This window comes from Anolis carolinensis, chromosome 4 (assembly GCF_035594765.1).
Source record: "Anolis carolinensis isolate JA03-04 chromosome 4, rAnoCar3.1.pri, whole genome shotgun sequence".
NCBI lineage: Eukaryota > Metazoa > Chordata > Lepidosauria > Squamata > Dactyloidae > Anolis > Anolis carolinensis.
The window spans coordinates 218,096,714-218,112,274 of record NC_085844.1 but is presented as its reverse complement, the minus strand read 5'-3'; the positions used below and the strand labels follow the sequence as shown (position 1 = coordinate 218,112,274).

At 37.6% G+C, this 15,561-nt stretch overlaps 1 protein-coding gene across 2 annotated transcripts in view; it reads left to right on the top strand.

The window, feature by feature from the left end:
- The window catches only part of ncoa6 (nuclear receptor coactivator 6), a 67,199-nt gene that overhangs the window by 50,670 nt on the left and 968 nt on the right, over positions 1 to 15,561 (top strand). Inside the window, exons 12-15 of one of the 2 annotated variants that reach the window (XM_062978814.1) lie at positions 2,977 to 5,961; positions 10,333 to 10,386; positions 12,052 to 12,082; positions 14,702 to 14,847. In XM_062978814.1, the coding sequence (XP_062834884.1) occupies positions 2,977 to 5,961; positions 10,333 to 10,386; positions 12,052 to 12,082; positions 14,702 to 14,847 (3,216 nt within the window). Of the gene's footprint in view, positions 1 to 2,976; positions 5,962 to 10,332; positions 10,387 to 12,051; positions 12,083 to 14,698; positions 14,848 to 15,561 lie in introns of both variants that reach the window. The other variant, XM_062978813.1, reaches the window with a different exon arrangement.

Below are 15,561 nucleotides of genomic sequence, written 5' to 3'. Positions count from 1 at the left end.
AGAACTTATCAATTGCATGATATAAAGATTAATCATGAATTAATTATAATTATATCCCACAAGTTAATTTTTTTAAATTTGTTTTTATTGTTGTTTTGTCGTTTTATCCCACTCCCACTCTCCCACCCTCCCCTCCTTGTACATACACTTTATACAACAAACTACAGAAGTTACATTTGAAATATCAATCTCAATCTTAATTTTTCCACTCCACATCTTAGTACGTTCTCTAAATAGTTCTTAACTGGTTCCCACATCCCCTTGATTATTGCAATATTTTCAATTTTATCTGTATTATTCAATTTGCAATTTGTGATTTCTACATTTAACATATCAACTATATACTTATACCAATTCGTCAGAGTCCATTTTGTTTTACTTTTCCAACCCCTCACTAAAACAATTTGTGCACATGCTAGTAATTTGTCAATCATTTTTTCTTTTTGTATATTCTTCACTTCCGTTATCCTTGCATGTAGTACATTTCTATTAACTATTACTATTTGTAGATTTAGCATTCTATTGATTTCTCCTTCAATCATTCTCCAGTATTCTTGCACCTGATCGCACTCCCATATCATATGATTAAACACCCCTCTTTGTTCACAACCGTGCCAACACCTATCTTTCATCCCTGGTAAAAAAAACATGAAAGTTGTGCAGGAGTTCTGTACCATTTTTGTAACATTTTCCTTCTTGCTTCCCTTAATACATTGTACTTTTCTTTTGCTATATTACTTATTTCCCTTTGTATATCTTCCCTCTCAATTTCCATGTCCATTCTCCATGTTTGGAAAATTTCCTCTATTATTTCTTCTTTTACCGTTATAATTTGTTCATACAGATCTCCTGCCACCTTCTTTTCCTCTCTCAAACATTTCCTAATCACCTTCTCAAATGGAATGTCCTGTTCTCTAATTTTTTCCCTCGGTCTAAAAATTTCCTGTCTTATAGCCCAGCTTTGAATCCAATTCTCTGATCCTATCCAATTCTGAATTTCTTTTTGTTCTATAGGGTCTCCATCTACTGTATACAAATCCTCCACTAACCTTTTCCCTCTACTGTCAATTGATCTCAATGTTCTGCCTATAATTTCATTATTATTGTAATTAATTTGCCATATAGTTGCCATCTTATTCTCATTGCCTGGACTTAGCTTCTTCTTTCTTTTTTTCACACTTTTATTGTTCCTTTAAAAGGTTCCTTAAATTCTGCTTCTTCTCTCCTACTCCATTCCCTAAATATTACTTCTTTTTCTTTATTATTATTTACTATCTTCTCCATATTTGCCCATTTTTTTTAGTATACTGCATTTCCAAATCTTTGGATTTGAAATGCATCATGGTAGACTTCTAAACTTGGAATCCCCCAGCCTCCCTCTTCCTCTTTTGCATTTAACTATTTGTCCCTTATTCTGGGCCTTTTTCCTCCGACTGCCCATTTTCTTATTCTCCTGTCCCATGTCTTTAGTGTCTTCCTATCTACTGTGTTCGGTAATGTTTGAAATAAATATATCAATTTTGGTATTATAAACATTTTTAGTGCCCTTATTCTGTCCACTCTTGTTAATCTTTTCCCTTCCCAATTCTTAAATTGTTTCTCTATTAGTTTCCATTTTTGTTTATAATTCCCCTTGACTATACTCTTTGGGTTTTTATATACCCATACTCCTAAATATTTCAGCTTCTTTAATCCTAATCTTAACCCTGATATTTTCCTAATCTCCAGTTGTTCCCTTGGTGGGGTATTAAGACATAGTATCTCTGACTTTTTGATATTAACAAATAGTCCTGATATATTCTTAAATTCTTCCAATTTTTTAATAATATCTTTTACCATAATTAATGGTTGACTTGTAATAATCATTGCATCATCGGCAAAGAAATTAAGCTTTATTAATTAATTAAGTATCCCACAAGTTAATTATGCTATGAATATAAAAGTACTTTCTACTGGGTATCCTGGTTTTCAGATTTGTTAACTGATGGATGCACAAAATTTGTTTACTTTTGGGGGCATCAACATTTAGCAACTTCTTTCATATTTCTCTTATCCTTGTTGCCCATAGTCTTTAAAAATCTTTTTTAAGTAAAAAGTTCCCATGACTGTAAAGAAAACTCCATCAGTCTATTGATTTTTTGGGGTGTTGACTTTTTGTCTCAATGACATCCTTTAAAAGCATGGCAATTATAAGTGTAAATGACATTCTTAATGTAGCTGTGCCATAAATCTACATTAAGGTAAATAGAGAATTGATTTCTTTATATTTAATTCTCCCACCCCCTTTAAAAAAAGAAAGTCCTGATATGTCATTTGTCTCTCTTCCTATTGCTAAATAGATCTATTGAAATGTTTGCTTGAGCTCGGTTTCTTGGGTGGGTTTTCATGACTGAGCAGGAATTTGAACCCTGGTCTCCAGAGTCATTCCAACATTCAAACCTCTATGCCCTGCTGGCTTTTTAGTGAGTACTAAATTGCATTCTGTAGGTGAATTTGTGAATTTAAAGTGTGGAGTTTGCATCACTTTTATCAGTGAGCCTTTGCCCTCTTTTTGTTGTCCACTTATTCAACTTGGAGGGGTGTTTTATGAATCCAGTGCATTTTTAAATAAAATTGAATGCAGGCTAGATTTTTCCATCCTAAATACTCGTGGTATAATCTGCAGATTTTATTATCTCATTGCTCATCCCTTACTCCAAATAATTTACAAGTCATCAGTCATAACACCAATCTGGATAGTAAAGAGCTATATTGCTTACTTCTCTAGATTCAGATAACTGTTCATAATACATACTGTTCTGTTATCAGTACTCTTTCCATTAATTCATGTGGGGCAGTTTTTAGACCTAGTCAGTTTGAAACATCTTGCCCCCCCCCCCCACTGCTTTTTTTTAAAATGATGTTTCATCTTGTAATAAGGATGCCAATTTTAGTAAGAAGTTGCCTGTTTTGATAAATATGTATCTTTATTTCTAGGCTACCCAGCTCAGCCAATGGAACAAAGATCTCTTCAACAGATGCCACCACAGCTTTTGCAACATACACAGCAGCAACCACCACCATCACTACCACCACCCACACCTCAGCAAGCACAGTCCCAACAGCAGCACCAGCAACAGCAACAGATGATGATGATGCTCATGATGCAACAGGATGCTAAGTCAGTCAGAATGCCTGTTTCCCAAGGCATTCATCAGCCGAGGGGCCCTCTGAATGTAGAGGCACAAAGGATGCCGGTGCAACAAGGGGGCAACATGTCAGTTATGGTCAGTCTCCAAAGTACAGGTGGAGTGCCCCCATCTCCAGACAAGCAAAGAATTACAATGGCAAGTAATCAGACTCTGGTGAACAATGTGCGAAAGATGGGGTATGCAGATAATGTACAGAATCCTACCAGCTCTCCTTTGGGAGAAGTCCCATCAGTGCCCTCTGTTCCAGAAGGAAATGGTCCTGAAGTTACCCCTCCAACAGCAGGGCCTCAAAACAACATAGCATCCCATTTAATAGTTTCGCAAAACCAATTAATGATGGCAGGGCCAAAACCTGGACCATCTCCAATGTCAGTTCCTCAGGGTGCAAGCCCTCAACAGCAGTCCAATTCATTACCTGGTTCTCACTCACACCATTTTCAAAATGTCGCTACTGCATCCCAGACATCAAGACCAAAAACACCAAACAGGGCAAGTCCAAGACCTTACTATCCTCAGACTCCTAATAACCGTCCTCCAAGCACCGAACCATCAGAAATAAGCTTATCTCCAGAGAGGCTTAATGCTTCTATTGCTGGTCTTTTCCCACCTCAAATAAATATCCCTTTGCCTCCCAGGCCTAGTCTTAATAGAGGATTTGATCAACAGGGTCTTAATCCAACCACTTTGAAGGCCATTGGGCAAGCACCCTCAAATCTCACAATGAATAGTCAGTCAGGTTTTATCTCCCCTCAGACCCACAAGTTAGATCCTATGACTATAAATTCAGGAAAGCAAACCAATGCTGGTGGGGCAAAGCGAGCTAGTCCTAGTAACAGTAGGAGATCCAGTCCTGGATCCAGCAGGAAAACCACACCAAGTCCTGGTAGGCAAAACACAAAAGGAGCCAAATTAACATTGACTTCTCAGCAGAATCCAGCACTCATGCAGAACATGGACTTACAGCGAAGTATGATGGTTGGCCCAACTTCATTGCAACCACCTATGCCTGGAAGTTTTCAAAATAATGGTATGTTAACAACTCAGAATCCCACTGTCCCCATGTCTGTTATGACTGGTATTCCAGAGGATAACAAAGAAAGCTTCAGTGTCTCACAAGATACCACATGTCAGAGCATGCAGGTTATCCCAGTGAATAAAGATCAGCACAACATCGACCCAAAAGGTGTTCCCAGTCAAGAAATCAAAATTCTGGGCCATGAAGAGCAACAGAAGAGAGAAACTCCTATAGAATCTAACAAGCTTCCTAGTCTTGATGAAAACAACACTGTTATCTCTCCAGCTATGCGGGAGGCACCCACCTCCTTAAGTCAACTTCTGGACAATTCTGGAGCTCCAAATGTTACCATCAAGCCTTCTGGTCTCCATGGTCTTGAAGTGCCTCCAACAGTGACTTGTGCAGATGAATTTAAAAAGGTTTCTGCCATTTCTCTTCCTCAGCAGGATCTCTCATGTAACAAAGAACCTGTTTGTTCAGTAAGTTTACCTCCAAGTACTGAAGCTTGTTCAACTCAGTCACAAGACCTGGGAGAAATTAATTCAAATGTTTCTCAGAATATGTCTCCAGTAATACAGAGGCCTGTTAGCTCTTCATCTCTTTCTACATCGCTGCCACCCAATCAGATAACTGTTTTTGTAACTTCCAATCCCATTACATCATCATCTAACACACCGGCATCTTTGCCTTCCCATTTACAGCCTGCATTAATGCCAACTGTTGTCACTATGCCTAATGTGGGTAATAAGGTTGTGACTTCTGAAGGACAGGCAACGGTTCAGTCCAATGCTCGACCTCAATTCATTACTCCAGTTTTTATAAATTCATCTTCTATAATTCAGGTTATGAAAGGGTCTCAACCAAGTACAATCCCTGCAACCCCAATGACTTCCAATTCTAATTTAATACCACAGTCTGTTGCAGTCGTTGGCCCTTTGCATTTATCACAGAACATAAAGTTCACATCAGGGCCTGCTCCTCCTAGCTCCTCTTCCAATACATCTGTCTCAAGTATATCTACAAACCGGTCATTGGTCATTAATTCACTGGCAACCTCTATTCCACTTCCTTCACCCTCACCAGCAGCCCCTTCAAGCACTTCTTCACATCCATCAGTTCAGCAGATCAAAGATTTTGACCCAGAGGAGATGAGTTCTCAAAGCTCTGCATCTGTGGATCCATGTGCTGAACCATCCTCACAGTCTGGAACTGTAGTCTCCCCACCTCATGCACATAGTCCTGGATCTGTCAACAGACGAAGTCCAGTGTCATCTACTAAGGGGAAGGGGAAACTGGATAGAATTGGTCAGTTTTTGCTGACCAAAGCATGCAAGAAAGTCACAGATTCCTTTGAGAAAGAAGATGACCAATATGCAGTGGAGGGAGAAATGGAAGGGCAGGGACAAGATGTTTCAATTCCTAGCAGTCTGGAAATGGAGCAGTTACCTGTTGAACTAGAAGACAAATCTGCTGCAGCATTGCCAGCTCCCACTCTTTTGAATCAAAGCACTTCAGGGACTAGCCATTTAAATACAAGTGGCACTACTACTGTTTCTGCCCCCATATCGCTAAGCCATCCAGGCAGCACTCCCTCCACTAATGTACTCTCAGTAGTAACCACTCCAGTGATCACTGGCAACATATCCCCAGTTCCAACTACCAATGGCAATCCTGGTAATTTACCATCTGAGCAAGCTGGGATTGGACCAGCAGATGAGAAGGCAGAAGCTCATCATGAACTGCCACAGAATATGGGTATGTATTCAACAGTCCAGGGTGGCTGCTTCACCTTCCCTGCCACCAAAAAACTGAAATGCATCTGAATTTGTGTGATGTTCTACTACTGGAAATATGAATTAAAACTAGATGTGTAGGCAGGTGGAGCTATTTATTTGTGTTTTGAGATTTGCAGTGGTACATCTTGAATGTTTGAATGAATTAGATCAGGGAAGGAGGCTCTTGCTAGAAAAGAAAAAAAACTTTTCAGATTAATGCTAACAATATTTTCAAATACTGTTTTAAAAGTATTTTGCTCAGATAGCTACAAAATCTCTCAGATCTATGCTCCAAAGGTATTAATGTTAATGTTAGTCATATAATGGCACTTGAGTAAATTATTAAACTAAAGCAACTATAGGCAAATGTTGAAGGAAATTTTTTCTGAACTCCATAGAATACATAAAATATTCAGATATTGGGTCCCTGTGTGCAGCCTGAGAGTGTCAAATATATTTGCATAATGGAAAGGCCTTTCATAACACATAAACACAGCATCTACTAAGAATTGAATGAAAGATTAATGCAGCTTGAGCATCATAGGAACATGTATTCCCTGTAGACCTTTTTATAAATACATCATTGTCAAGCAGTCTTCTGTTAATATTAATTTATGTAATTCATCCTGTGACAAGCCATTTCTCATTTCTGTCTTTTGCATCAGATGAAATAAAGTGATGAATGTGTTTGAATATATATAAATGAGAAATAAAATAATGTGTGAAAACAACAAAAGAAGCTGTGAGTAGAAAGAAGTTCATGGAGTTCAGAATGGAAGTTCACTATGAGAAAGCTGTAACCCTTCCAGATTTTGTGCCAGTTCAGGGGTAATGATACTCCATGGCTTAGTGTTATCAAAATAAGCATGTTATGCACATAATGCTCCTCCTTCACTTTGAGAAAAATATTGGAAGTTTATATTGTTAGAGATAAATCTGGTTCTGTATGATATCTAAAGTTGTGGGACTGTAATATAACTCATCCATTTCTATTTTAACTACACCAGGGTCATTGCAGGGTTTCATGTTTTGATTTGTTAGCTAAAAACAGTATCAACCCCAGTTTTGTCTTGACTCCAGATGTCCTGACTCCTTAATTTTGTCCTGACTCCTTAGTTCAGTCTTGGGGTCACGAAATATCTGGCAAGAGTGCAAGATTTCTGAACGCTACCCTTTTACACAAATCTGTTAGCAACAATGTGCAGTGTTTACAGTGGACTCTACAGAAAATGTTTAAACTGTACTCCACAAAAAGGAAAATCATCCTGTTTAGCAAGTCTTGTAAATGCTGATTTATTATAAGTAAATATGTAAGTTTTATACCTGTTGTATATACCTATATACCTGGGGTCATGTAAAAATTTCTCCGGTAAAAAGGGGTTGAGACAGCAATTCTTAGGTGGAAAGGGGTCATGAATGGGAAAAGTTTTAAGAAGCCCTGTTCTAGAGTGCTAAAATATTTTCTGGAATAAAATAACAGATGGCGTAGGAAGCTATAAGGGAAAAAGCAGAGTCACTGAAAACATCTCTTCACTCACTCCCATTTTCACCAGGGGAAGCCTTTGTAAGATGATTCCTTTGAGTCTACATCAAAACTATTTGATTATGGTTTGTTGACTTTTTCCAGAAAGGAAAAGGTTTTTCCCTGTCATACTGTACATATTCAGATATAAGTTTTGAAATTTTCATCAAGTAGTCAAACTAAAAATCCTGTGTCAGCTGTGACTCACCTCAAGCCATGGGGAGAGGTGGGTAAGAAATATTATTATTATTATTATTATTATTATTATTATTATTATTATTATTATTATTATTATCCATGAGTCTATGTAAGTACTGTATCTTAACCATTTTGAAAAATTGAAGTATCCCCTTCTCTGAATAGAGTGGCAAAAGATGACAGGTCCCCTGTTAGATAATAAAGGACACATTGACCATTGTCATTTATTCTCTTCACTGTAACGGCGCTTCTGCCCTTTTTGCATTCCTGGGCAACAAAATAGAAATAGCTAGGGTGGCTGATCCCCTGTGGGTCCGTTGGCACTTTCCCCTCTCCATAAAATGATCCTCAACTTATCCACAGATTATCTTCTTATACATGAATAAATATGTTACTTTCCTTTTCCCCCTTGAATAGCAGGTCCCAATATGTTACGACTTGCTCTTTGAAAAATTTGAATTGCTGTGTAATAATTAAACTTTGAACGAAAACATTTCCTATTTTTTGTTATCATGTTGATAGTTTTCAACAACTAGTAAAAATGTGGTAATCTTTGATGTGTGCACCAGCTTGTGATTTTGGGTATACGTTGGATTAATTCACAATTACTATCTGTATTTTATGCTTTGTAAATGTACCAGACAGTACAGTGTTCTGCTGAAATTGTTTTAATGATTTTAGAGTAGGTTTAGGTATGATAGAAAGGTGAGTATTGTTAGCATACATGCCTGATTTATCCTATTCAAAGGGAAAAGGCAAGGTTGTTTTATTTGATGGTTTAAACATTTATAGTAAGAATAGCTAATCATATGCAGATTTAAGGAGGATGAAGAGAGAAATATTCAGATCATAGAATCATAGAGTTGGAAGAGACCTCATGGGCAACCCAGTCCATCCCCTGCCAAGAAGCAGGAAAGTTGCATTCAAAGATAAATCGCATGAAAGACAAAAACATTTTCTTCATAAACACTGATAGGAATTCCTAAATGTTCATAAGAAGAATACAGGGAAATTAACACGGTTGCTCATTGTAAATAAAGCACATCTGTTCTATCATTTATGGAGATCTGAATACAGTATATTGTGTTTTGGAATAGTTTATTGTATTGGATTAGAACAGGATTTCATGTGGTTGGAGAAAAGCCATTGAATGTCCTCTTCCTTCTACATTTTTGTGGAGGAAGTGCAATGGCTAGCATTCCACACCAGCATGATTTCAGAAAACAGATCCTACAAACCCAAAAGCCTCTTGTCATTGAAGCTGGTTTCATTGTTTTTGGACACTGGCTTGTTGTGATGATGATGGTGATGATGATTATGATAATTTATTTTTATTCCCCGCCTCCATCTCCCTGAAAGGACTTGGGGCGGCTTACATGGGGCCAAACCTGGATAAAATAACAAAACATAATAAAAACATCAAAATACAGACACAGCCATTAAAATTCAACACTCTAAACATATAAAATAATAATCATATTAAAACATATGTGTATGTCTTTAATTTAACTATCATGTCTTATAGTTATCATTGTCTTGAAAGATCTGTTAAATTTGATGGTAGAGTGAGACCAGAGGAAAGAAATTCCCTCTTGTGCTAGCAATTTCTTACGTAATCATTGTGGGCAATGATCCTCTGATGCAGTAGCTATATCTCCCAAACCTGGCACCCCAAAAAACTACCGCATGGCCCCCTCCAACATGGCCATTTCTGTGTTGGTGTAGAGCAGGGGTGACAGGACTTGAGCCTAGATTGCCTCAATCTTAGCCTGACACTCTTATATCTCATGGGCTATGTATCTTTTATGACTTTCAGAATGGTGACATAATGTGTCTGTGTCACTTGTGTTGGGTGAAGAATGCAATATTTTTTCATTTTTGTTAAATAGTTTGGTATTTGGGTTAATTGATGTATTTTACATAAGATATATTTTGGGGCAACATGCCATAAAAACAGTTTAAACAGTTTAAAACTAACATTCAAAAATCCTGTATACATACAGGTTTATTAAAATAATTACACATCAAAGTCTCTAATAAAAACATGTTTAATTTAGCACTAAAAAGCTATTTATCTGAAAAAGAAAACCAGATTTTGATTAAGAACTGTTGATTGGTTATTGTTCTCTCTGTGTGTGGTGTGTGCTTGCATGTTTAGGGAGGATATGGCTTGATCATCTCCATCCTTATATTCTTTAATTAGGATATATGCTAAGAGCAAACTCTGCCATTAAACGATTCTTGTTAGATTTCATATTTATAACTAAGAGATCTTTAATGGATAAAATACAATGCATGCATTAATGCATGCATTAGGCATTCCAGGACATTTGCCATAGTTATAGTCATTACTTTATAATAAGAGTACTTGGCAGTTTTTAAAATATCATTTGATTGTTTTCAAAGACTTTTCTCTCTGGTTTATAGCTTAATTTATCATCAGGAATACATTTAAAATCAGTTTACCATTTAACATTTCTATACTTGGAACATGTTTACTTCACAGCATAAAATGGTAGCCTTTGACTTTATCAGTATTTAGTCTTTATACATATTTTCTTATTTCTGTTTTCAAAAAAAAAAAAAAACCCTGAAAAGTGCATTGGTAACTTTTAATCTCTCTTGTTTTAGCTTCTTCAGGTCAGTCTCCAATTGCCACACTGGAAAGTACTGTTCAAAGAACAGGTATATTTTGTTTTACTTCCAAGTTGTACCTCCTTTCTATCCCAAGGGCTACATCAAATATCATCTGAGGGGCTGGAGATTAAAATGTGTTGACATATCCTTTCTTCCTCTACCTCCAGTCAGACACTGAAAAGCATGTTTTGAAACACCATAGTGCAGCCCACAATCTAAACATGTTTTGTCTTTCAAAAAACAAAGAGTAACTGATTTAATCTCTAATTACTTTTCTAATATCCTTTCAATATTTCCTTTGGGTTTTTTTCTGTTTCATTTCCTTTTTAATTTGGAGTTTGTTTTCCCCATTTCATTTTCCTCACATCCCTCCTCATCTTTCATCACCTCCTCAGATCACAAGATGACCACAAATACCACGAAAAGAATGCATAAGGCAAGAATGATACCATCTATTGACATTATGTTAAGAGTGTTTGCTGGAAGATGTTCTGCCTTTCACACTGAGAGGGAAATAGGGAGACGCTTCCAGAGTGGCTGCAGGTGGGCCTCTTGAGAGAGGAGGACATCCCTCAGTGATGGCCATTTTGCACCTGTAAAAAAAACTCCAAAATCGTGGGATAGTTTGTAGTGGTTTAAACTGTGGAAGACAGCCTGAGACCAGGATTCAAATACCCACTTGGCTATGGAGCTTCATTGGGTGGCCTTGGGCAAATCTTGCCAAAAAAGCCCCCGTGATAGATTTGCCTTGAGGTCATTCTAAATTGGAAATGACACAACAACAAGTTGACATTTTCCTCTGATTGACAGGGACTGATTGGGATTTACACTGTAGTGTTGAAGGGAATACAGAATGTGCACATCTGACAGAAAAATAGTGCAAAGTTCACAAAAGAATGGATCAATAATTAAAATTTTGGATTTTCTGTGTCTGCAAGAAGTAAGGCGAGCATATGCCTATCCCTGATGTGTTTGAGGAGGTTGGCATTTTATATCTAGAGAGGTCTGACATATAGAGACTGTCTATTCACCCTTATCGCTCAAATGGACAGGCTTCATAATGTTGGCCACTAGTAGTATGGACTCAGGTGTGGCTAAGACATCATCTACAAATTTGGAGTGTGCAGGGGAACATTGCTTTGATTAGCTTGCCTCAATCTGATTTGGACAATAGCGAACCAATTTTTCAGACGTCTGAAAATTATTATAATGAGTAAATCAACAAATAATGTCATATTTTATCATATTTGGATGACATTTTCAGACATATTAGCTCAGTCCACTTACGGTTGCTTCAGAGAAGACCTAATTCACTTTGAACAATGTCCGCATCTTTATGAAGTGGACCAGCACAGTTTATATGCTTAGGTATAACAAATTTAAACTTGAATTGGGAAATACTTCAATTTCCTCCTTTATTTTATTGTTGGAGGCAGACCTTAGCACACTTATAATCACAATAAGAGGCATCATTGTTCATCTGATCAGTTTGCACTCAGGAAAGGTATTAGAAGAATTGTGAATATGATCTGGTGAATTGTGCATAGTGATTTGAAACAGGTTTACTTGGAGATGTCCTTGGATGGTATTGAATCATTCTCAGGATTGTACGCTCCATTAGTCTAACAGCAGTCCAATTTCTTAATAATTCATTTCCCCCCTAAATATATGTTTCAGTTTTAGATTAGAAACATTATTTTCTCTTTCTTTCAGAACTGGAAGCAGATTCTGCAATTACCCTTGCGTAAGTAATTTGTAGTAGAATGATGGTAAATTGTATATATTTTTTCTGCAAGTTTGTGTGGCTATATGTCTATTTAAACTATTTTTCTTACATATTTCCCCTTTTCAGTTATGTCTGATTTTTTTCTTCAAATTTTGTCTGAAAAACAAAGACCATGCTGTTTGAAGGCTATTTCCTTTGAAGACTTGCATATTATTTCTGTATCTGGAGTTATTCCAGTAATCGACATACTCTAGGATTTTTATAAAAGCAAGAACATTCAGTTGAATGTCAGTGTAAGGACTGCATGTTATACAGCATGACACCTACAGTCATGCTTCTCCATCAAATGTAGTAACCTGATAGTTATTATCCCCAAACTAAACATGAAATCAAAGACCGAACTTCCCTGTCACCTCAATCTTAGCAAAGCTAATACAATACAACCCCCAGGCCCTATATTAGTGGTCTCATTTATCCATATTTGACAAAATATGTCCTCGGTAGGTGTTTTCTTGGTCATCCAGCACAACTCTAGAATATTATTGGACTGAGTGTCCTTCATTTCAGTTGGGGTTGCTATTATCCATGGTTTTGCATATTGTGAAGTTTGGGAATGTATTCCCCACAACTACAGGACTCATAATATACATCTGTATGTTTTTTCACATTTTTCTCTTAACAAGATTTGCTTGGTTTCTTTTGGAACATAAGAAGCATTTTATCTAAAATAAGTGTATTCACTTATTCACTGAGGTTGAATGGGCCTTAAGAAGCATTGCGAATAACAAGGCAGCAGGAGACGACGGGATCCCAGCTGAGTTGTTTAAAATCTTGGAAGGTGATGCTGTGAAGGTGATGCATGCCATGTGCCAGCAAATATGGAAAACACAAGATTGGCCATCAGATTGGAAAAAATCAATTTATATCCCCATACCCAAAAAGGGAAATGTTAAAAAATGCACAAACTTCCATACAGTGGCACTTATTTCCCATGCCAGTAAGGTAATGCTCAAGATCCTGCAAGGCAGACTCCAGCAATACATGGACCGAGAGTTGCCAGATGTCCAAGCTGGGTTCAGAAAAGGCAGAGGAACAAGAGACAAAATTGCCAATATCCGCTGGATAATGGAGGAAGCCAGGGAGTTTCAGAAAAACATCTACTTCTGCTTTATTGACTATTCTAAAGCTTTAAACTGTGTGGATCATAATAAACTGTGGCATGTTCTTGGTGGTATGGGGATACCAAGTCACCTTGTCTGTCTCCTGAGAAATCTGTATAAAGACCAAGTAGCCACAGTAAGAACAGACCAGGGAATAACAGACTGTTTCAAGATTGGGAAAGGAGTACGGCAGGGCTACATAGTTTCACCCTACCTATTCAACTTGTACGCAGAACACATAATGCGACGTGCAGGGCTTGATGAATCCAAGGCTGGAGTTTAAATTGCTGGAAGAAACATTAACAACCATAGGTATGCAGATGATACCACTCTGATGGCCGAAAGTGAGGAAGAGCTGAGGAGCCTTATCATCAAGGTGAAAGAAGAAAGTGCAAAAGCTGGGTTGCAGTTAAACATCAAGAAAACCAAGATCATTGCAACTACACCTATTGATAACTGGCTAATAGAAGAAGAAAACGTGGAGGCAGTGACAGAATTTATATTTCTAGGCGCGAAGATCACTTCAGATGCAGACTGCAGCCAGGAAATCAGAAGATATCTACTTCTTGGGAGGAGAGCAATGGCCAACTTTGATAAAATAGTGAAGAGCAGAGACATCACACTGTCAATGAAGGTCCGCATAGTCAGAGCAATGGTATTCCTCATAGTAACCTATGGATGCGAGGGCTGGACCATAAGGAAGGCTGAACAAAGGAAGATAGATGCTTTTGAACTTTGGTGCTGGCGGAAAATCCTGAGAGTGCCTTGGACCGCAAGAAGATCCAACCAGTCCATCCTCCAGGAAATAGTGCCCAACTGCTCACTGGAGGGAAGGATACTAGAGGCAAAGATTTTGGCCACATCATGAGAAGACAGGAAAGCTTGGAAATCATGATGCTGGGGAAAATGGAAAGAAAAAGGAAGAGAGGCCGACCAAGGGCAAGATGGATGGACGGTATCCTTGAAGTGACTGGCATGAACTTGAAGAAACTGGGGGTGGTGACAGCCGACAGGGAGCTCTGGCGTGGACTGGTCCATAAGGTCACAAAGAGTCGGAAACGACTGTGTGATTGAGCAGCAGCAAGTGTATTCAACCGTCCTTGACCTACATCCTTTTGTTAGTCCTGACTAAAGTAAACCTCTATTATATCAGTAGAATTTGCCTGTGTGTCAACTCATCATTCAGCAATATATTGAATGGGTCTACAGTACTCTGATTTGGATTAACCAACATTACTTTTTTTGGAAGAGAATGAAATTTTCTGGGCACCTATTGTGCGACGGTGTCCTCTTCTGCAAAACATTGCTTTTCTGCATTTGAGTAGTGGTTCATTTCTAATCATAATTTTTCTATTCTTGGTTACATTTTATCCCCTGTTAAAATTGCTAAAGATTTACAAAGTACACAATATTTAGTGTTGATGATCTATGGTTACAGGTGTCATGAATTCTACATTGTCTCACTTTTTATTAGCAGTGACCCAAAAGAAAGTTGTGAAAAGTCTAAAACTCCAAGTAGACGAAATTCAAGGACAGAGGAATCTGCTCTTGTGCAAGAAGCTGTAGAGAATGGTCAGCGTAAAAGATCCTCCCGACCAGCATCAGCATCCAGCACCACAAAAGGTAAGATACAGTCTTTATAGCAAGGAAAGCTGCTTGCATATAAAATTACAACTAATATGTTTTCATTTCCTTGAAGCTAAACTGGTGTGGTGTTAAAACTATAGTATTAGAAACTAAGAATGCTAAATGTCCTATTCTGCACCATTATATTTTCATATATAAATAAATAAATAACTCTATAAATATATAGAGTTTTCCCCTCTGAGTTATGAGAGATAGAAGAAAAATGCTTGGCTCCTCATCTGCAAAATTGGCTTTATTTCTAAGATTTCCCTAAAAGCCATCTTCTGGAATCCACCACAGTTTAATGAAATAAAAATCCAAGATCTTGCAGGTGTAAATCACAATAACTCCCACGGAATTCCATATGCTAGATTGCAATCCACTTGTTTCTGCAGAGGGTGGGATCACGAGGTGGAATTTCCCCACCAATCTAATGATGTTCACATTTATGTGATTTAATTGCATGTGGACTATTGGTAAAAGTAAGATGTCAAGAAGGACCCTGGAGGTTCTTCAAGGAATTTCTATATTATGCTAGTTCTCCCTCTGAGAACTTTCTGTGCACCATAGACAGTACTTTTAATAAAAAAAGCATGTAAATGAGATATGTAAAGAGTTATGGAATTAATACAACAGCTAGCTTATCCTGTCATCCTATTCCCATTCTCATAAGAGTATATCTCATATTACATATTTCAAAGTAAAAAATAC